Genomic DNA, 22,721 nt, shown 5'->3' on the forward strand with positions numbered 1-22,721 from the left:
AAATCTTATTAACTTGGAAGACCAAGCAAACTAGACAGTGTTTTAACTAATTATGCAAAAACTGCAAGCAGACACATTCTCTGAATATGTATGTGTTTGTATGTCTCTGTGTATATGACAGAAAGAGACAGAGACAGAGAACTAGACGGAGGGAACAGAAACAGACCTTGAGGTACATCCTTCAAGAAGCCTGTATCCGCATTCCTGAATACAACTGATTGCTCCATGAAAAAATGCATATGTCTATCAAAATGCCCTTTGAAACCACCTTTAACCACAGAAAGTATGAATCCGGGTGAGACTAGAAGACAAGAGAGACTCTCAACCCAAACGGCCACTTCGAATCGGAAGCCCTAAACCAGGAAGTTCCAGGCCGGTATGTTTCAACACAATGACACCGTCTTCATGCCCTCAGTGCTGAGGCTGACGGGCATCCCGGGCTTGGAGCCTGTGCAGGCCTGGATTGGCATTCCTTTCTGCGCCATGTACGTCCTTGCCCTGTTTGGGAACTCCCTGCTCCTGGTCGCCATCAAGTCTGAGCGCAGCCTCCACGAGCCCATGTGTCTCTTCCTGGCCATGCTGGGCGCGACCGACGTGATGCTCAGTACCTGCATCCTGCCCAAAATGTTGGGGATATTCTGGTTCCACTCGCCAGAAATAGACTTCGATGCTTGTCTCTTTCAGATGTGGCTCATCCACTCCTTCCAGTGTATTGAGTCAGGTGTTCTGTTGGCCATGGCCTTGGACCGCTACGTGGCAATCTGTGACCCTCTGAGACATGCAGCCATTTTCACCCCCCAACTCGTCACTCGGATTGGGGTTGCAGTGACACTCAGAGCAGCCCTCCTGGTAGCTCCGTGTCTCATCCTCATCAAATGCCGCCTGAAACACTATCGGACCACAGTGGTCTCTCACTCTTACTGTGAGCACATGGCCGTTGTGAAGTTGGCAGCCGAAGATGTTCGAATCAACAAGATCTATGGTCTGTTTGTGGCTTTCATCGTACTGGGATTTGACATAATCTTCATCACCCTCTCTTACATTCGAATATTTGTAACTGTCTTCAGTCTGCCTCAGAGGGAAGCTAGGCTTAAAGCTTTCAATACCTGCGTTGCCCACATTTGTGTCTTCCTTGAATTTTATCTCCTGGCTTTCTTCTCCTTCTTTACACACAGGTTTGGGTTCCATATTCCACCCTATGTTCACATTCTTCTATCCAATCTCTACCTGCTTGTGCCCCCGTTGCTCAATCCTGTCGTTTATGGTGTGAAGACTAAACAGATTCGTGATCGAGTGTCCAGGATGCTCCACTCTGTGGGTGCTTCTTGATTTCTAATCATCCAATTTTATATCACATCACAAAACATGTCTCTGGACAATGTCTGTTCTTGGTGAGACTCTGCTTCCTCAAGTTCATCATATGCTGAAATACAGAGTTGTAAGTTTCCTTTCAAGACGGGTTGGCGCTAATTCCTACCAAAACAATGTCGGTTTATGGACAGATGATTAATTCATCAATAGATGGAATTGAAGACAGAAATCATGAAGACTTGAGTGTGGTTCAGGCAGTAAAGATCTTTCTTGACTATTTCAATGAAGAAAATTTCTTAAAAACACACCTAAGCGTAAGTGTTTGCCTCTGAGTTACAGCATGAAGTGCACTGAGTTCTTTAAAAACAATAAAATCGGTTGAAATTTGGTAATGCCAATAGCAGTGAGTTATTTTTGTCTTCTAATTTTGATGGCAGTAACGTCCTCCTCCTCATTATATTTATAATCCCAACTCAAGGTAAATACTTTTCTTTCTTGTGATGATCTGAGCACTAAGAATGTCAGGTGCTTAATTTTTCATTGAAACGCACATGTGTATAGTTTCTATTGTGAGCATGTTTGGATTGTCGGAAGCCTCAGTATGTATTAGTGAAAGTTCCCAGAGACCCCACATCCCGTTTTCCTTACTATGATGGTCTTACTTGGATGATGTGCTTATTCCAATTAGTAAACTAATGTTGACTAATTATAACTAGCTCAAGTCCATGTATTATTCTAACTCCTTAATTTCGACTTCATTTTTTTGACCCAAGATCCTATCCAGGCTACCACATTGCATTTCGCTGCAATGTCTCCTTGAGCTTCTCTTGGCTGTGACTTTTTGCGAGTGTCCTTGTGTCTAGTAACCTGGATAGTCTGGAAGAGTGCCGCTCTGGCATTTCATAGAAATCATCCGTTGACATCGAGCTGATGCTATTCTCTGATTAGATCGGGGTCATGTGTTTTTAGGAGGAAGGCTATGCACTGACATTACAGTGCCGTTTGATCACACATCCTGGGTACACACTATCAAGGTAGCTTTTCCACTCTTGATGTTGACCTTGGTTACTTGTGAGGTTTATCCACTATAAACTTTTTTTTTTTTTTTTTCCAGTTGCTGTTTCCGTACTGTATTTTTTGGAAGGTAGTTTAGGCAGCCCACACCTAAGAAGTGGGGATTAATGTTTCTCCTCTCTTAGGATAGAGTAGCTATGTAATTTAATAAATTGTTTGGAATCCTACATGGCAGATTGATTTATTCTCCTTTGCTTATTAATTTACTCAATCACTTATTTATATCGGTATGAATTTAGAGTTTGAGTTTTCATTTTCATTTGTGTTGTAATCTGGGGTTACTTTCTTTTTGGTCAGGTTGTTCCAATTTGACCATTGCGGGATTTTTTCGTTTGGTTTCTCTTCCTCTCTTGCCGGAGGCCAGCTCCGGGGGCCAGGGAGTGTGCACTTTCCCGAAGAAGATGGATGGGGTCGGTGAATGTACAAATACGGAGTCAGCCTCTTTGTCCCTTCTTTCAGGGCGCTGGACTGCTCAGATTTTATTGGCAACAGTGGCTGATTACATAGACAGCTTTTTGCTACAGATTACATCACAGTGTTAAAAGTCCATTGGTTAACTGTTACATGGTATAGCAGCTATACATCTTGTTTTAAGATCTTTGTTTTAACTAAGTGGGTACAATTTAGGGGCAGTTAGGTACAACACATTATGTTGTAAGATCTCTATCTCAACTATACGTAGTACAATTTAGGGGCAATTAGGTACAGTGATTGCCACATCGTGTGGGAGGGAGGAGACTCAGTACAGATCATCCCATGGCCAGCCAGTCTTTACAATTTGAAGAGGTCACAGACACAAGAACTTGGCATTCACAAACCTTGTTTGCAGACTGGTGCTTATCCTCAAAGCGTTGTGGCAGGGAGATGGTGTAAGTAAATATAAACCAACTTCACTAAACTAGCTATCATTTAAAAGCTTTTAAAATCAAGGACGAAACTCACAGCCAGGTTTCTTGGATAAGATATGCCTAACTTTTATGAACCTCATTAAGATCCTAACTCTAAAGTTTACTATGTAACTAGTTAATAGATAGACACTATGTTTTAACTAAGTCGGATTAAAATAGAGGAAAAGTCCTTCAGGATGAAATTCTTATTAAATTATTGTTGTGACTTTGTTAAGTCACAAATCACCACAGGAAAATAAGAATAATAAGTAAATAATCAGGAAAGCCTGAGGAAAACTGAATAGCAAGTGAATAACAGAAAAGACTAAATCATCCATGGAGCAGTCCCCACTCAGCAACGTAAAATGGAAATTATTTCCTGGGAAATGGAGTTTTCCACCTATGTCAGCAGGCGAGCCTTCCTGTTTTCTGGGGCCTGTCCTCGGAACCGTGCCGTGCAGGCAGCCTCCCTTCCTCGGCTTCTTGTATCGTCTCGGCTCCCCGCACTCTCTGACATACCCCTCAGTGTGTGCGTGTGTGTGTGTGTCTTCTTATTTTATAGCATTAAAATTTGCTCCAAGTTCTCCTTGCATATTTCAGTGTGTGTGTGTGTGTGTGTGTGTGTGTGTGTGTCTTCTTATTTTATAGCATTAAAATTTGCTCCAAGTTCTCCTTGCATATTTCAGTGTGTGTGTGTGTGTGTCTTCTTATTTTATAGCATTAAAATTTGCTCCAAGTTCTCCTTGCATATTTCAGTGTGTGTGTGTGTGTGTGTGTGTGTCTTCTTATTTTATAGCATTAAAATTTGCTCCAAGTTCTCCTTGCATATTTCAGTGTGTGTGTGTGTGTGTGTGTGTGTGTGTGTGTGTGTCTTCTTATTTTATAGCCTTAAAATTTGCTCCAAGTTCTCCTTGCATATTTCCTGAACTGGGTCATTAGTCTGCTTGTTTTTACCTGAGTGTCTTTCTTTTAGGTTCTCTCAGCTGGCAAAGCAAGGAATTTCGTGTGTATCCTAATCCGTGTAAATGCACGTATCTGTAAATGGATCTATATGGAACCATTTGTATCTAAATTAAGTTAATCTCGAGTCCTTACTAACATCTGCCACTTTCATTCGTTACCACATGGATCTTTCTAACCCCTTCTCCTTGCTTCTCCGTAAATTCCTTGTCCGATAGTGAAAGGACTTCAACCACCTAATTGTTAATTTCCTGTATCTGAGTAAACCCATGTCAAACTTGTGAATCCTTGACCGTGTGGTAAACAACTTTATAAACTAGAGTCAAGGGTTTGTGGTCCGTCGCGTTTGCTTTTATTCCTACACTTCACTCGCTTCTCAAGTTGCTTAGATCAGTACCTTTCCCCGCCATCCCCTTCAGTGAGATGATTTCGTACATCCGCTATGCAGCCAGGTTATTTTCTTACTGTCTGCGTTCCCGCTGGGATACCTCTACGTTCCAAGCAATTATTGTGAATTTGCAAATACTAAGGCCCATTCTACGCTTATAAAGGTATATGCTTTAAAAAAATACATAATTTTATGTATTTACCACATGGTATCATACACAATATTTGTATCAACCTAAATGATCTGTGGACACATGGTTTTATTTCTCCCTTTTAAATCGACATACCTTTTATTTCCCTGTATAGCTGCTCTGGTTAGGGTTTCAAGTGTGATGCCTTCATAGGAATGGTGAGTGGTGGGGTTTTTGCCTTGTTTCTGATCTTAGGGGCGAGTACCGCTTTCCCACCGTTAAGGATGAAGTTAGATGTAGGATTTTTCTGGTAGATGTTCGTTAGCGACTTTAAGAGGAACCCTGGAATCCTGGATTGCTGGAAGGGTTTTTATCCCCCCCACGCACACTGGGAATGGCTGTTGGATTTTGTCTGTGCTTTTGCTGCATTGATATGGTCATTTGATTTTCCTTTTTAGCCTGTTCTTGTGATGAAAAGACATTCCTTGATTTCCCAGTATGGAACCAGCCTTGCGCCCCTGGAATAAATCCCACTTGGATATAACGTCATGTTTTTAATACGTTGTTGAAGGTTCTTTGTTAACACTTGGATGAGACTTGATGCGTCTGTGATCATGAGAGATACAGGTCTAGTTGGTCCCCTCTGTTACTGTCTTTGTCTTTGCTGTTAGGTTAATGCCAACCTCGGAGAGTGAGTTAGGACTTATTCCCTCTGTGTCTGCTTTCTGGAAGAGATTGGAGAGAATACTACTTCTTTAAATATTTTCTGGAATTCATCAATTGAAACATCTGGCCCTGGTGTTTTTGATATGGAAATTTATTATTTATTAACTTACTGTGTAGTTTCATAATTCTGTTTCTCTCTGAATTTTGGTTATTTGCATTTTTAAGGAATTTATCATAGAATCCACGTTCTCATACTAGTGAAAATAGAAATTTTCATCGTACTTTCAATTTTATTTACAGTGTCCATGTAAGTAGTAGTTATGAGCACGTCTTTCATTTGTGATAGTAGCATTTTTCTATCAGTTTCCTGTTTGCTTGCTTAGAGATTATCAATTTTATTGAATGTTTGAATAAACCTGATTTTTCACCAAGTTCTGTATTTTTATTTTCCTTTGTTCGATTTCAGGGATATCTGTTCAAATTGTTCCTTTTATTTTTTTTTCCTCTGGCTTTATGCTTAATTTGATCTTCCTTCTGTGGTGTCCTAAGGCAGAGGTTTATATTATTGACTGCAGATCTTTCTTTTTCCTACTGTGTTCATTCAGTGCCATAATTTCTCTCTAAGCACTGCTTTTGCTCCTTCCCACAAATTTTGGTGTTTAATTTTTATTTTTATTTAGTTCTATTTTGTTTTGTTTTCTCTTGAGACTTCCCCTTTGATCTATTGTGATTTAGAAGTGTGTTGTTTAATCCCCAAATCTTTGGAAATTTTCTAGTGATTTTTCTGTTAATATTTTACAGTTTAATTTCATTGAGGTCTGAAAAGAATATTTATATTGTTTCCATTCCTTTACATGTTTAAAGTGTGTTCGACGGACTGGAATGTGGGATATTTTTGAATATGTTCCATGTGAACTTGAGAAAAATGTTTATTGTGATGATGTTGAATAAAATATTCTCTAACTGGGAGTTCCCGTGGTGACTCTGTGGGTTAAGAATCTGACATAGTGTCCATGAGGATGTAGGTTCAATCCCTGGGCTTGCTCAGTGGGTTAAGGATCCGGTGTTGCTGTAGCCGTGGTGTGGGCTGGCAGCTACAACTCTGATCGGACTCCTAGCCAGAGAAACTTCCAAATGCTGGGGTGCAGCCCTAAAAACAAAACAACGCAAAAAACCGATAAATGTCAATTCGTAGCTATGTATTACATCTATAGATATATCACTACATATATTTACATCTGTATCTATAGACACAGATAGGCATTAGGGCAAGTGGATTGAGAGTGTTCTTCAGCGGCTGTATTCTTGCTGATTTTCTGACCTCTTGATCAGTTACTGGAAGCAGGGACTTCAGGTCATTACCGACAGCAGTGGCGCTGTCTACACCTCCTCGCGGCTCTGTCCGTTCTGCACACGAATTGTGATGCTCTGCTCGCTCTTAGGTTCATGCCCACCAAGGGCTGCTCTGTCTTTTGAGAGGGTTGCTCCTACCTCAGTACATAATCCCCACATCCTTCTGATATTTGTCTTTGATGTGAAGTCGGCTTTGTCTGAAATTAACCTAGTTGCCCCCACTTTCTTTTGGTCCGTTGACACTGCATGTATTTTTCCATTCCCTTGGGGGTCCTGGTCTTTGATCCGCTTCCAGTTGATGTACTAGGCAGTTCATATTTGAAGTGAGTATTCGTGTGGTTGGGGTGATATTTACCACGTTCGTAACTGTTTTCTGTTGTGCTTATTCTTTCTTTCCTGTTGTTATTTCCCGTTTTCTCTCTCCTCTGGACTTGACTGAAAATTTTACATGATTTCACTTTCTCTCCTTGGAATGCCAACTATACACCTTTAAAGCTTTTAACTGTTGGTCTGGAGTTTTCAGTATACATTTACAAATACCATGAGCCCACTTAAAATAATCCTGTGCTGTTTCGCAGTTAGTGCAGGTGGTTTACAGTGGAGTTTCCCCACTTACACCCTCCTGTCCCTCATAGCACTGCTGCCATTTATGTCACTTCTCCATATCCCACGATCTCTTGAGTTCTTCTTACTGTTATTACTTGAGCAAGGAGGTATCTATTAAATCAATTAGGTATAAGAAAAATCATTTTTCTTCCTTTATTCTTTCTTGGCACTGGTTCTTTATGCAGATTCAAGTCTGTGGCCTGTGTGTTTTTCTTTCTCTCTGAAAACTGTTATTTCACCATTCTCGTGGAGCAAGGTCGTTGAAGTCCCAGGGTATCTGCTCCACGTAGCTTGATGCTGTCTGTGAATATCTGTGTTTGCCTGACTCTGGAGATTTTGAAACAGTAGTTTTCTTGCAGTCTTATTTCTCGGAGGAAATGAAGAAAAGCCATTTTGTTTGTTTGTTTGTGTTATCGTTTTTTCCTGCTGTAACGATGGGAGAATGACATCCAAACTTTTTACATGACAGGACTTACACCCAAATTCTCGCATGTGCTTTAATCCAAAATGCCCAACTAAATATCTAACAGATTACTACCTATATTCACATCTATCTGTAGGTCTAGGTAAGTATAAAATAGCTAGATAGGTAAAGAATAGAGTTAACTAAAGATATGTTTGAACCATGATTATGAAATTTCTGTGGATAATGGCTTAAATAAATAATATATTCCCTGGAATTCCGACATGGCTCAGCAGTAACAAACCTGACTAGTGTCCATGAGGATGCGGCTTTGATCCCTGGCCGCTCTCAGTGGGTTGAGTATCTGGCATTGCCATGAGCTGTGGTGTAGGTCGCAGATGTGGCTCGGATCCTGTGCTGCTGTGGCATAGGCCGGTAGCTGCAACTCAGATTTGACCCCTAGCCTGGGAACTTCCACATGCCAGTAAAAAGAAAAAATATATATATATATATATATATATACACATACATATATACCCAGTGGTGGTTTCCATATTTACTTCCTTTGTGCTGAAAGATGATCTCCATTGAATTTTAAAGTCAATGTTCACAACTATAGCAAGTAGTACAAGGGAAAACCCATACACTTCTCAAAGGAGACCATTTGGTTCTGTGTTATATATGCCCGTTTGGGGCACTGAAATGGTTTTGATGTTCCTGGAACTAAACGAAATTAAATTTCACACGTGAATGTGTATCTATAGGAAGCACTGAATGATGAAGCAGACCTATTTCATATCAGGACTTCAGCTGTGGCTAAAATGTCTTTCTGATGTATGTAACATGGTTTTATAGAAAGTTTCATAGAAGGTTTAAAACTAAAGAGTGGGTCAGTAAAAACAAACAATTATGGAGGAATATAAATGACTAATACATTATAATGTAATGAATAATTGCTCTAAATTATAGATCAGCAAACTTCTTATGTAAAGAGACAGTGAATATTCTAAATTTTTTGATCTTATGATCCCTCCCTGTTTATTCAGCTTTGTCCCTGTAGGGCAAAAGCTCCCATCGATGCTACATTAATTGATGGATATGGTGGTAATGCGATACTTTTTTTTTTTTTTTTTTGCTTTTTTGTAGGGCCACCCTTTTGGCATATAGAAGTTCCCAGCCTACACCACAGCCACAGCAACACGGGATCCAAGCCATGTCTGTGACCTACACCACAGTTCACAGTAATGCCAGATCCTTAACCCACTGAACGAGGACAGGGACTGAACCTGTGTCCTCATGGATGCTGGTTGGGTTCAATACTGCTGAGGCAATACACTTTTATTTACAAAAAGAGGGAGCAAGCTGTATTTGGCCTATGTGCTATGTGTAGCTTGCCCATGGGCCTGACACATTCATATTCTACGTGGCAAACCAGCAGTAGTGTTAAGTGCAAAATGTACTGAAGCATTGAATTAAATAAGTGTAGGTTTGGGGGTATCTTTATTACCTGGAGCCAAGGTCATTCATTTTACAGAAGACTGTGGGGCCTTCACCATTTCCATTGTACTGTTCTTTATTCCCAAGGTGACCAATGACCTTCACAGCGCCACCAACAAGATCTTTGCCTTGCCTTGCCTTTCTTTTTTTTCCCACTTTTTAGGGCCACCCTTGTGGCATTTGGAATCCCCAGGCTAGGGGTCAAAATCAGAGATACGGCTGTCAGCCACAGCCACAGCAGTGCTGGAACCGAACCGCGTCTGTGACCTACACCAGAGCTCATGTCAACGCCAGATCCCCGACCCACTGAGCGAAGCCGGGGGTCAAACCCACATCCTGATGGACACTAGCTGGATGGGTTTCCGATGCACCACAGCAGGACCTCCCCAAGATCATTCTCTATGGGATGTCCCTGTTGCTTTTCTAATTATATGTTTTGTCTGGAAGTTTTGTTCGCTTTTATTTGTATACATCTCTCTCTTCTGGATTTATTTCCATTTTCCTTACTGTGTCTGTTCACTTCTGTTGTGATGTTGCCTCCATTCTGAAACCCTTGCCCTGTTACCTGGTACTGTTCTCATCACTCCTAAGACTAGACTCTCCTTTTCTTGGCATCTCCTCCAAAAAGCCTTAAATAGAAAGTTTTCTTAGAGAGAGTGGTATTTGAGGGAGTCTCTAATCATCTGCATAAGTCTTAAACTGTTACATGGAGTTCGTCCTTTTTTCCCCCCGCACTATCTGGGACAGATGCTGATTTTTTTTTTCCTTTTATTTAACTCATTGTTTCACCTTTTAGTTTCTCATATATTGGGGCATATATTTGACACTTACTAGATAGTTATCACATTAATTGATTTCCTCACTGATTTCATTGACTTGTGTTACTCATTGATACAATAAATTTTGTAAGCTGGTGGGATGGATAAATAAATGCAAGATGTGTGCTTTTGGACATGTTGAGTAAAGAAATGGGATATCCTAGTAGGGATATCTGATTCAGAGCTCTCTTGAGGCATTTGGAAAAATATCTTTGCTACTTGGTCTTCATGTCTTCAATGGCCGTGACGGCGCTTGTTCCTGGTGTTACAGGGAGGAAGATTCTGTTGACTATTGCCGTAGTTGTGTTCCAGTCATAATTCAACTTAATCCTTGCTCTGGTATCATGACGTATAAGAACTGTTTTCTACATTTAATCAATGATGAAACTCAGAATTTATAAAATAGTGAAACTCACTCAGTTATAAGTGAAGCGATATTTGAACTTTTCTCTTCCCCAGACTCTAGCTCTAAAATATCTGATAGAACACACAAGATACACTCATTGAAAACATGAAAGATTTCCTTTATTGCAAAGAATCACAGCTGTACAGCTATTTGCAATAGAAGCCATTCAAAAGTTAATAAGATACATATATAGTTATAAACAAACCAGAATATGACTATAGCAGAAATGCATAAAAAGTCAAAGTTTGAGGGAGCTAATTCATTTGAAAAACAAACAAGTATCCAATATATATTTGAAAAATATGTTCCAATCTTTCCCAAAACCCAACTCAATGAACCCCCCCATTCCAAGTTGAAGGACGTTTTGCTCAGAGCATTTATAGATGTGTCCAGTGTAGTGTCCTCTGTTTTCCACATGTAATACAATTAATTTGTTAATTAAGAGGTTAATTATTGTCACTTGAAGGACTTGATAAATGCAACTGACAAATCAATACCTTCTGAAGCTTAAAAAAAGGAAGTGGGGGATTGAACGTGGATACGAGGGATTTTCATGCTCTTCAAGTGCAGCTCCAGTTTTGAAATCATAGTCATAATGTTACTAAGCTGTATTAACTGGACATTTTCCCAGTAAAAACAAATGATTCTTGCTTGGGGCTTGCCAAAAAATTGTAAGTTATTAGGTATAAAGGGCTTAAGGGAAACTCAAGAAATCTGTCACAATATCTCAAAGAACAAATGTGGGAAAATAAAATAAAAAATGTTTAGAGAAATGTTTCCATATTTTTAAGGTGAGAAATAAGTGTAAAATCTGTGGATTAGTATAGCATGATAAGGAGCATGTACTCTTGAGCTGGTGTCGGTAGGTTCAAATTCTATGTTGCTACTTCCTAGGTAAGTTACTTTGTACAATTTACATAATCTCTCTGTGTCTCAGTTTCCTAACAGATACATTAGAAAAATAATAACACCTATCTCACATTGCAGTTTTGTGTTCTAAAGCAGTAAATATATGTGAAGGATTTAGTAAGCAAACACACAGCTATGATTTTTGGCATGTTAATCTGTCGTTACTGAAATAAGTAAAAAGAAACTTGAAAATAATGACACCGATGTACTGCCTGCTGCGCTGAGGAGGCAGATAAAACTTGAAATGATTTGAATGATTTTATACTCAAGAATTTTTTTTGTGTGTGCTTTTTTTAGGGCCACAATTGTGGCATGTGGAAGTTCCTAGGCTAGGGGCCAAATCAAAGCTGCAGCTGCTGGCCTCTGCCACAGCCACAGCAACACCAGATCCAATCTGTATCTGCAACCTACTCAACAGCTCACGACAAAACAGCTCCTTAACCCACTGAGAGAAGTCAGGGATCAAACTCTCATCCTCAAGGATACGAGTCAGGTTCCTTCCTGCTGGGCCACAATGGGAACTCCTATGCTCAAGAATATTTAAACAGAGCATTTAGCGACTCAAAATGTGGGGAAAAAAACTGTTGAATGAGTTGCATGGTCCAATGTATTTGCTTTTAAACTGTTGCAAGAATTAGTCATTCCCACATGTGAATATTATAAAAAATGAACTCTACAAATTTTCTATGAAATAATGTCAACAATAAATAACCATTACAGCTAGCATTTATTAAAGCTTCACAGGAAGAAGCATGCCTTCACTTCTAAAAAAAAAAAAAAAAAAAAAGATAAAGAGAGAGAAAATATTTTAAAAGATTGAAACTAAAGAAAAAGAAATAAAGGATGTTAGGGATAAGATTGTAATTATTGTTAATGCACCATGACTTCATGAAACAGGTTCTGTAACATGGGTTTCTTTTTACATATTTTAGTTTTCAGAAATTTTCCTTTTTGGGCAAAAGAGACCAATCACTCGGACACGAATCTGCCTGGTCTTGACGCCATACACCAGGGGGTTGACTGCGGGGGGCACCAGGAGATAGGAACTGGCAAAAATTATGTGGACACTTAGGGGCACCTTCTTGCCAATGCGGTGGGTAAGAAAGCTAAACAGTGCAGGCGTGTAGGAGACAAGTATAGTGCAGACGTGGGCAGCACAGGTGCCCAGGGCTTTGGAGCGGGCGTTCTGGGAGGAGAGCCGGAAGACCGCCTGAAGGATTTTGATGTAGGAGGTGGCTATGAGCCCGAGGTCCAACACCATCACTGAAAGGGCCACAGAGATGCCATATGCCCTGTTAACACGCGTGTCAGCGCTGGCCAGTTTCACCACAGCCATGTGCTCACAATAAGCATGATTGATGACGTCTTGGGTGTAACACGGCAGCCTCTTAATGAGGAGAGGACAGGGTAAAACCATAAGGACGGCTCGGGTCACACCAGCCAGACCCATCTTGCTGACCGTCGGTGTCGTCAGGATGGTTGTGTAGCGGAGGGGCATGCAAATAGCCACATAGCGGTCAAAGGCCATGGCGACCAGAAGGGCGGACTCAGCTATGCAGAATGTGTGGATGAAATACATTTGTGCGAGGCACATATCAAAGTCAGTGCAGTGAGCATCCAACCAGAAGATGCCAAGCATCTTGGGGGCTGTGGACGAGGCCAGGGCCACGTCGTTCACGGCCAGCATGCAAAGGAAGAAATACATCGGCTGGTGGAGGCTCGGCTCGAGTCTGACGGTCACGATGATGCTGCTGTTGCCCAGCAGAGTCAGGGAGAACAGGAGGCAGACAGGGATGCTGATCCAGCAGTGCAAGTCCTGCAAGCCAGGAACACCGACCAGGAAGAAAGATGAGATGCAGTGCCGTGTAGAGTTGTCTGCCATGTCAGAGCTGAGGAGCTCACATGCTCAGATGCCACATAGCCAGCTGAGTCCCCTCTGCGCAAAACGCAGGATGCCAAGTGCTTCTTCCATGGTCCTATATACAGAGGCTCCAGACACTGTGTGACAGGCTCTCTGACGAGCCAACTCTTCTCTAGAATGTCTGTAACTCAGTGGGCAAATCCCTTCACCACTCTGAACCCCAGTCTCTTTCTCTGCAATTAACAAGATTGACTTGTTATTTAGAACGTTTCTCCTCCCTCTGCAGTTTTATCGTATTCTACGCTTTAATTTTTATATCCACTAAGTAGTTTATACTTTTCCTTATAAAGTCTTTTATCAATAATCCTTCAAAAGTCAAACCTGATTACTTAAAATCTTACATTAAAAGCGCCCTTTTCCTCAAAATTTTGTAAATAACAAATTTTTAAAGGTCATGGTTTAATAAAAAAAAAAAAAGTTGTTGTGAATACACTCTGTAACTTTCCAATCTCTTTCCAGCCCCGGGCTTGCCACGACTTCTCTTCAGTGTGTTCCAGAACGTCCAGCTGCTCTGGGATCATACTCCCTGGGGTTGCTTTCCTGTGGCTTCACACCTACTTTACCGTTGACTCAGTTCTACGGTCCCTTTTCTGCCTGACAAACTTCTACTGATCTTCTTAATCTCTGATGAACATTCTCTAATCTCTTCGTTGTCCACCTCGAAGAGTTAATAAGCCCACCTTTGCCATTCCTATATATCCTTTACACACATTGATAAATACAAATGTTACATCTTTGGGTAAGCATTCATTTACTTCCATAAGTACACCACTTTTATATAAAACATGAAATAAAAGGACCATTGTTTTGCTCACTTTATACTGCGGAAGCAGCTGACTGTCAGTGATTTAATGTTAACTGAGACAGGCCTGGTCATTTGATAGTGTGAAGGCTGCTTTAAATCAGGGCAGCACCTTAGGTTCTCTGTGGGCAGATTGGGAACGTGGTTGCTCTCAGCTTCCTAAATCTCTCTTCATCAGCACGTTCGCTCATCCTCCAGTCTAATCAAAGACAGTGGGTTCTCTCAATTCTCACCCATACGGTGCTTCCTCCTCTAAAGCAGTAGCATGGAGGCTTAGGTTTGCCACCAAAAGACCCCTGTGTGCTGGAGCCTACATGGGAACAGAAGAAATGATTTGGAAACATCGAGAACAGCTTTCTAAGACTGCATTTTCAGTGACAGGCATAACTTAAAAATGTCCTTTCTTCTGTTCATAAGCAAAGCTGCAAATGTATATGTTACCCTGCATTTTGCTTTCTTTCTGGATGCCATTGATATCCCACATTTTGCTTCCATTTAAGGAATAAGTCAAAGATATTAGAGGACTGAAGAGCAACAATTTATGTATGCCAAATCTTTTTTTTTTTTTTTTGCCCCTTAAACTGTTTCCAGGGCTTGAGAAAAACATGTATTTTGTAAAATAAGTAATGCTAATTTGTTTTTCCCAGCAAAAACAAAAAGATTTAGAAAAGGATTATGTAACTCATGCCTGTAGCTTCAGCTTCGTCCCACAGGATTCTAGCTCATTCTCCCATCTTATACCAAACCACAACAACAACAACAAAATGATGAAAGAAGATGACAGGATGTAAAGGAAAATAAAAGGCTGATTTTCCTTAAGTGTACCCTTCCCTTAAATTGGTATAATCTGGAGAGTGCATGAGCCTCACCTCGTGCATTATTTTCCGTCTCATTTCTCTTTCATACCACCCACTTGAAACCCTCCTCCTCATCCTTTTTCATGTCTAAAACCAAGCAGATCTCAAACCCATATTCAATGAAAACTTTGCCATATGGCTTGGTTTGTATAATTCTGTTTGCCTTATTATTGTATTAGTAGGTGACTTTGAAGTGTAGATGGATGAACCTAATTACCATTCATCTTCCCACTTTCCTTCCCCCAATAATAAATTACTCCACGCTTTACCTTCTCCCACACGAATTTACCATCATCTTTAACTGCGCTCTTCAGAAAACACACTTTCCAAAAGATCGCATCCTGGGTACCACTGCCTGTTCTTTCATGTTCTAACACCCAGCACAGATTCCTTCTCTCTAGATACCTGCGGTTATTAATTGTCAGCACACTCACATATCTTCTTTCGTTTTCTTTTTCTCTCAGCTTTGTTGCAGCTCCCCGACATTGTATCTCCCTGTGATGCTTCTGCACCTGCACTGTTGAATGTTACTGAGGAAAATCAAATAGCTTTGGGGGTCGTGTCACTTAAATTGTATCTCAGTTTTCTGAACTCTAAAATGTAGTCATAAGAATGCATTTTATTTTTGTTTTGTTGCTTTGAGGATTATATATCTGAATGTATCTAACGTGTTTAGTTGGCCACATAACACACAGTAAGCACCTAATCAGTGTAAGTTGTTATTGTGAGAAACGATATTAAAGAATAGCATTGGACTACGTGGAAATGCTGGCTATGCTACTTACTTTTTAGCATCCCAGAAAATCACCTCATCTCTCTACGTCTTGGTTTCCTCATTAGGCTGATGGAAATGATGTGTCCTCATTCACACGGTTTCTATAACAAATGCGAATATTCGTGTAGAGAAAAATAGATCAACGTGAACGAGTTCGCCTTTAGAAAAGTGGCTGAAACAGCAAATACTCAACAGAGGCTAACCACTAATAAGTTCAGTTAACCTGCACTTACCATCTTGTCTTTAAGATTAAATATTGTGGCTTAGAAGCGAAAATGAAGAATTATAAATTATCTGAGAATTCCTCTTCTACTCAAAAGCATCCTTAAATGTGCACTCACCTTCACCATTTCCATCCAAAGACAGGAAAGAAGGAACCCTCCCAGCTCCAAGTTTAATATCCAGTCATGGTTACTCTAAACCAGTCATCTGTTTTTAGACAGATTCACCATGTCAACAACCACGTTGTTCTGTTCAGTTGAAACTTCCCCCTAATCACTGCGTCCTATCTCCTAGTTAATTGCACTGAGTTTAAGATAAACTCACTAACCTTTTGTTGCTCTTCATTTATCTCAGCCCATATCTCACATATTTCTGAAAAGCAAATTGAAAATTCCCTATCCCCTAGGTTAATTTATCTCCCTTACAGAGAAGTAAAACTCTTTTGCCAAGTAGGTAAGTGATTGCCTACAAACTGAGGAGATTCTCTCTGTGTTTCTGAATCATCTGTCCCAGTTAGTCTCACATTTACCTCCTTCGTGAGACTGACAGCATCATAAAAAGGAAGCGGTGGAAATCTAATAAGCTCTCGGTATGTTCTGAGTGAAAACCGGAGGTTTTCGTGTATCCTCTAAGTGTTTCACAGGCTTGTATCCTGCAACTCAAGCTTCTGACTCTCCAGAGATGGCCAGCATCTCTGTAATAATTTCCTACTCTTTTTTTTAATGCTTTCTTAGGCTATGTTTGTTCAATATTATGACTACTCTGAGTTACACAAGCAGAAATAGCTCTGCCTTCTGTTAAAGGAACTTTGATTCTTGCTTTAAGAAGAAAGATAGTGCATCAGTACTTTTTTAACGTTGAGAATATTTCCTTCTATTCTCTCGTACAAAATCACCTTACTCAAACCCTACTAATGTCTCTTATAAACGTAGATATATATTCTCTGTCTCAAAAATTTCCCACTTGACTTCCACCTGCCTGGTCTGAAATAATACCTCACATAATAATATGAATTGTTGCTCCCTGCAAATCCTCAAATGATAGTTTTCCGTTCCTGTCCAGACAAAGCCACTTGCCGAGGGATGGTTAAAATATATGGCAGTGGTGGCTTTGGGGACATCATGGCCTCTGCGTACAAGTCAGTAGTTATGAAATATGATGCCCAGGAGTCTCGTCAGGGTTTGGAAGGTCCAGAAGTCCCCTGATTATACACGTAGGAGACACAGAAATGGAGGGAAAACAAAAGTGGGCCCGGACTTTGCAGACCTATTATCACAGGGGCAGACCTGTAATGCTGTGATTCCCCAGAGCTTATGTGTGGCCAAAGCTCACATATTTCTCTTTGGAAAATACAGTCTCTAGAGACAGACCCCTGGTTCCCAGTGTTACTGGACTGTTAAGCAAATGTTTAGCTCCTGGAAAAGGCTGTAAGAAGACCAAGAAGTGCAAATGAGTTTTGTGTAAACATATGGTCTGAAAATTAATATCGGGCTTAGGACGTAATAAGGCCACCACGATCTGAAAGTTCAGGCCGTTTCAAGAGCTCCATTGTGTGGTTCTTCTGCCCTTGTGCCATTTTATGGAGACCCAATTTCCCGAGGTCTAATTTTCCTCACCGTGTACCCACAGGTGCACACGTATTCGCAGGCTCAGGGGTATTCTACCCTCTGTTCTCCTATCAGCAGCTCATGAGTTGTACTTACTCTATTTCTGGATTTTAAGTTTCTGATATTTTTCTGGTCTAACATGGTAATGAAATGGTACTTCCTTCCTTCATGTGTTTCAGATAACACCTCTTTTTCTTTTTTTCCCCTAGTGCATCTGAGTATCCTTCATATGCTGGAGACTCAGCTTTATGTCATTTGTGATTTATGTTCTCTTGTAAAGTGGTTGCTCTAACTCAGTGATGATTTGTATTGTTGATGCTGAATTTTTCTTAATGATTTGTAGGTGCTTCTCAGCGATTCTAACCCGACACCTGGCAGCAGCCTCTGCCCATAGCTTCTCCCTGGGGACCCACTTGTTCCCTTTGCCGGTGGCGCCTTTAGTTGAAAAGCATCATCCACTTGGGTGTAAAGTCATCAACATTTTGCCTGTTTTTTAAAATGCTCTCGCATTCTTGATCCTGCTTTAACGTGTCCCCACCTTTGCCCTTGGACTGAGTTCTGGTCTCTTGGACTCACTTCCAGCCTGATCTGCTGGAATCTCGATGGTGCTGCCCGTTGGGCACAGCTCCCTCTCCCCTTCCGTCCTGAACGGGGTCTCCCCACTGATGTTTTCTAGCCTGGCCCTTTCTAAACGCTCGTTATGACATCTTTCTTACAAACAGCACGGCTTCTGCTTCCTTTCCCTTTCTGCTCTTGGCCTTTTCTGCTTGTGAGCCAGTGCCGTTGACGTCACAGGACCTTGAACCTGCCTAGAAGCAACTCCCTTTCCTAACCTCCACGGCATTCGCGTCCTCATTCTTTTATCCGCCTATGCAGGTGTAGGTCTCTCTCCTGGGAACAGGTAAGTGTTCCCTGAGATGGAAATTTGAGGGCTCTGGGCCCCGCTGATGATTTGATTGTAAAATCAACGTTAAGAGCTTAATTTTTTTGCCCCGACACCAACATCATTTTGAACCAGCGATGTAAAGGTGTTAGACACTGGCAGGAAGTAGGGTTACTTTGGACAATTATCACTTTGATGGAAAGAAATTGGTCTGGATTGTAATTCAATCTGAGTGTCGTTTCACATAAGACACCATGTAATTCTACCAGGTTACGTTGGGGGCCATGGAGAGCTAGTGTGTTTCCGGACAGAAATTTAGACGCAGCCACCTTGATGCATTGAAATGTTCATAGAGACACGTTTTAGGCCATGAAAACAGGGGTTGAAGAGGGCATCAAAAGACAAGCTCATTTACCAGATGTGAGTTCTCTGTGGTGATACCATGACAGAAAAGTCTCATCTCAATTTTCCAAGCTATTCCTCTGACCCGTGTCCATCGCAAAGAACATGTGGCTGTCTGAGAACTCAGAGACCAAATCACGGCCATGTCACCACAAATTATCTCCTGCACCTCAAGTTAAGTTTGCTTTCTTGAGAAGTCCTGTTGAGAAGGATTACTCATAAAATTAATTCAACCAAGATGTAGTGATGTTTAGAAGTGTTTCTGTAGCTTCCTACAGCCATTTGCTGATATTTTGTCGGCATATTTTGTTATAAAAATTGACTACCTGTAGAACAAAAAAAGTGAATTTTAGAGTTTATATAATTCAGACACTTGTTAACATTTGGCGAAACAATGTTACATGTCTTTTCATGACACAAGTTCTTTCTGGTTTTGCTTTTTAGGGCCTCACTTGCAGCATATGGAAGTTCCCAGGCTAGGGGTCGCATTGGCACTACAGCTGTCAGCCTACACCACAGCCACGGCCACACCAGATCCAAGCCATGTCTGTGAGCTACACCACAGCTCACGGCCACACTGGATCCTTAACCTACTGAATGAGGCCAGGGATCGAACCCACGTCCTCATGGATATTAGTTGGGTTCCTTCCCGCTGAGCCACAATGAGAACTTCCTTCATGATACAACTTTAAAATAAGAAGTACATCGTAATAATTGTTTGTGGTAAAATGAATAAACCTTAGCTGATGACCCCCAAGGGTTTAGAAGTTGTAGAATGATGTATGTTGTAATAATTCCCCGATCTAAGCTAAGTAAGAGATCCCAGTGTTAGCGGGTGTGATGATGCGGTGTTTGGACGTCATTGACGAATAGGCCTCCGGAGGTGTTTGCTGACTTACATCCATATCACAGCACATGCGGGTCTCTGGCCTTACAGCCTTAGCAACACTGGGTCCTGAGAGGCGATTCTATTTTTCCCTCTGCATACCAGAGATGAAATTGTATTTGACCTATTATTTTAAATTTTAAATGTGATTGAACATCCTTTTAATATTTATTAGCCATTTCATTTTTTCCCCCCAAGTACTGACAGTTTAAATTCTGTGTCTTCTTTCTATTGGCTTGTTTTGCCTTTTGTCATATTGATTTATAAGAGTGCTTTGCCTAAGTAGATGGATTCTTGTGTTAAATTGCAAATATCTTAAGAGCTTGAGATTTCTTCTTTGTGTGTGTGTGTGTGTGTCTATATGCACGGTGTGTCAGTGTAATTGAGCCTCATTTTATGAACACTTATTTCCTGTCTTTATTGGGAAGGCATTGCTTATCCAAAAACCATTAAAAAAATTCTTTAATTTTACAATTAAATTTTTAAGGATAAAATATTGATCTGCCTATAAATTATTTTGGAATATTGCAATATTTGGATTGGGTTAGGAAATTGGGTCTGGATTTAGCTTTAAATTTCCCAAATAGCCATTAAATAATCTATATTTTCTTTCCGTACTTAATGTTCTTTTACATTGAGAAGTGTGGGTATTCTTTGTTCAAATGCCCTATTATGTAAGATATCGTTGCTTTGAAATGTAATTTATTAAATTTGAAATCTTCTCTTTTTAATACAATTTCCTATTTTTCTTTGAATCTTCCCTCAGAAGCTATAAAAACTGTACATTCAAAGTATTGCATCTTATTTAGTCACAGTGAAACTGTAGAGTTGTTTTAGGAGAACAAATATTATTAAATAGAGTGAAAAATGTGTTTATGTTTCTTCAAGTGGATGCTCTTACAATTCTCCATCAGAGAATTAATGATTTCCTGGTATGTTTATGCACATTTATATCTATAGGTGCTGCTTTTGTGAATAGGATTGTCTTTCTATTTTACCTTCAAATAGTGTTTTTGGTCTTTTTTTTCTTTTTTTCTTTTTGCTGGATCTGTGCTGCATCTGTGACCTACACCACAGTTCGTGGCAACACCAGATCCTTAACCCCTGAACAAGGCCAGGAATCGAACCCTCATTCTCAGGCACACGATATCAGGTTTTTGACCCTCTGAGCCACAACAGGAACTCCTAAGCCATTTACTTTAAAACATGTCATTCAGGGGAGTTTCCATTGTGGATACTAGTCGGGTTCGTAACCAGCTGAGCCGCAGCTTAGATCCAGCATTGCTGTGGCTGTGGTGTAGGCTGGCAAGTGCAGTACTGATTCAACCCCTGGCCTAGGAACTTCCATATGCCCCAGGTGTGGCCCTTAAATAAAAAAAAGGAAAAAAAACGACATTTTCAGAAGGTGCTGCTTGTTGAATGTTTATGATTTTAACAGATTATTAGGAAAAAACTATTAAGTGTTACATTTAGAGTAAGCTTGATGTAAATTATTACACTGATTTCTTCTTCACATTTAAATATTTTAATTTCTTTACTCATTTCATGGACTAATACGTTAAATAATACTAAATTATCGTGCTACAGAGGGAGGTTTTTACTTTTTCCATTCTTTAAAGGCAATTATGACAACAATCAGTGAACAATCTTTTTTTTTTATATGCAAACAATTGCTGTTTTCAACACCATATGTTTTCTTATTAATTTGGATGGAATAAAAATTTCTTCCCTAATTACATTTGGGTTGGCAGTTCTATTCAGTTCATAAAGTAAAGAGGCATAAATTATCAAATGTATGTTTTAAGCCAGCTTCATTTGCAATGTAGGTCCATTTATATTATGGATATAACTTCCACATTTTCAATATTTTAATTGTTTTGCTCATGTTCAAGTTTTTTTAACTCATCATTTTATACACATTTAAATGAATTTTAGTGAGATGTTGGGACAAGGTCCAATGATGGTGTCAACTGGATGCCATACTACCCTTTAAGACTGGAAGTTATTTTTATTTTTAATCGGCTGCGCCATTTATGATTTGTTTGGTTTTTGAATTTCCAAAATGCAGCTAAGTGCTCCAAAGAAATCTAATTAGCAAAGTCGCGTTTCTCTACGTACAGTTTTTCACCAAGTTCTTCTATTTCTATTTCATACATTTTTGGATGAAGACTGGAATTTCAGAGCTCTTATTTTAGATATTTATATATTTTCTACGAGTTAGCTGGTTTCATATCTATTATGACTTAAGATATTTTAATCTATGTCAAAATAGCATTATCTCTTCGGAATACGCACCGTAAGGTTGGGTCCTGAAAGTAACAGTTCAGAGTCTATCGTACAGAAGAGGGGAAGTGGTTGTGAATTAGAATATTTGGAGAGATTTTTTAAAGGGATGAACTGTGGACCAATTTTGGTTTCAGAAATTCACGGACAGAGTTCTACAAAGTCATCAGGATTTGCTTTACCTGGTAGCATATATGTTAGCATTTTCTTTTCCTAATTTGGTGATGAGATTAAGGAGAATGAAGATGATCTGTTGCTAGAGATGAAAAGAGAGCCGTGTCTGCTCCCTTTGAAGAGTCTCCTGAGTGACACTTTCACCAGGTTTACAGCACAGGCTGGACTTTATTACTTTCTCAAGTGGCTAATCACTGAGCTCACATTGATTCCTAAGTGCTACATATTTTCTCCATCAGTAGGAAATGCTTCTACAAAAAAAGTTCTTGGGAGTTCCCGTTGTGGTGCAGCGGGAACAGGTCTGACGCGTATCCATGAGGATGAGGGTTCTATCCCCAGCCTCACGCAGTGGGTCGGGGATCCAGCATTGGTGTGCGTTGTGGTGCAGGTCACAGACACAGCTCAGACCCCACGTTGCTGTGGCTGTGGTGTAGACTGGCAGCTGTAGCTTCGATTCCACCCCTGGCCTGGAAACTTCATGTTCTGCGGGTACAGCCCTAA

The 22,721-nt window shown here is 40.3% G+C and overlaps 2 protein-coding genes across 2 annotated transcripts; one reads left to right on the top strand and one right to left on the bottom strand.

Annotated features, from left to right (window-relative positions):
• Positions 1-378: 378 nt before the first annotated feature.
• LOC100515441 (olfactory receptor 52A5-like) lies at positions 379-1,492 on the top strand. The gene has a single exon (XM_021062371.2). It carries the CDS (start codon positions 379-381, stop codon positions 1,327-1,329), a length of 951 nt encoding a protein of 316 aa, XP_020918030.2. The 3' UTR covers positions 1,330-1,492.
• Positions 1,493-12,336: 10,844 nt separating this feature from the next.
• On the bottom strand, positions 12,337-13,290 carry LOC110258301 (olfactory receptor 52P1-like). The gene has a single exon (XM_021081465.2). It carries the CDS (start codon positions 13,288-13,290, stop codon positions 12,337-12,339), a length of 954 nt encoding a protein of 317 aa, XP_020937124.2.
• Positions 13,291-22,721: the final 9,431 nt, after the last annotated feature.

The sequence above is a fragment of the Sus scrofa genome, chromosome 9, assembly GCF_054392235.1.
Source record: "Sus scrofa isolate SSC_HxYL_T2T_F1_AM1 chromosome 9, Sscrofa_HxYL_maternal_Yorkshire_Landrace_v2.0, whole genome shotgun sequence".
NCBI classification, from domain to species: domain Eukaryota; kingdom Metazoa; phylum Chordata; class Mammalia; order Artiodactyla; family Suidae; genus Sus; species Sus scrofa.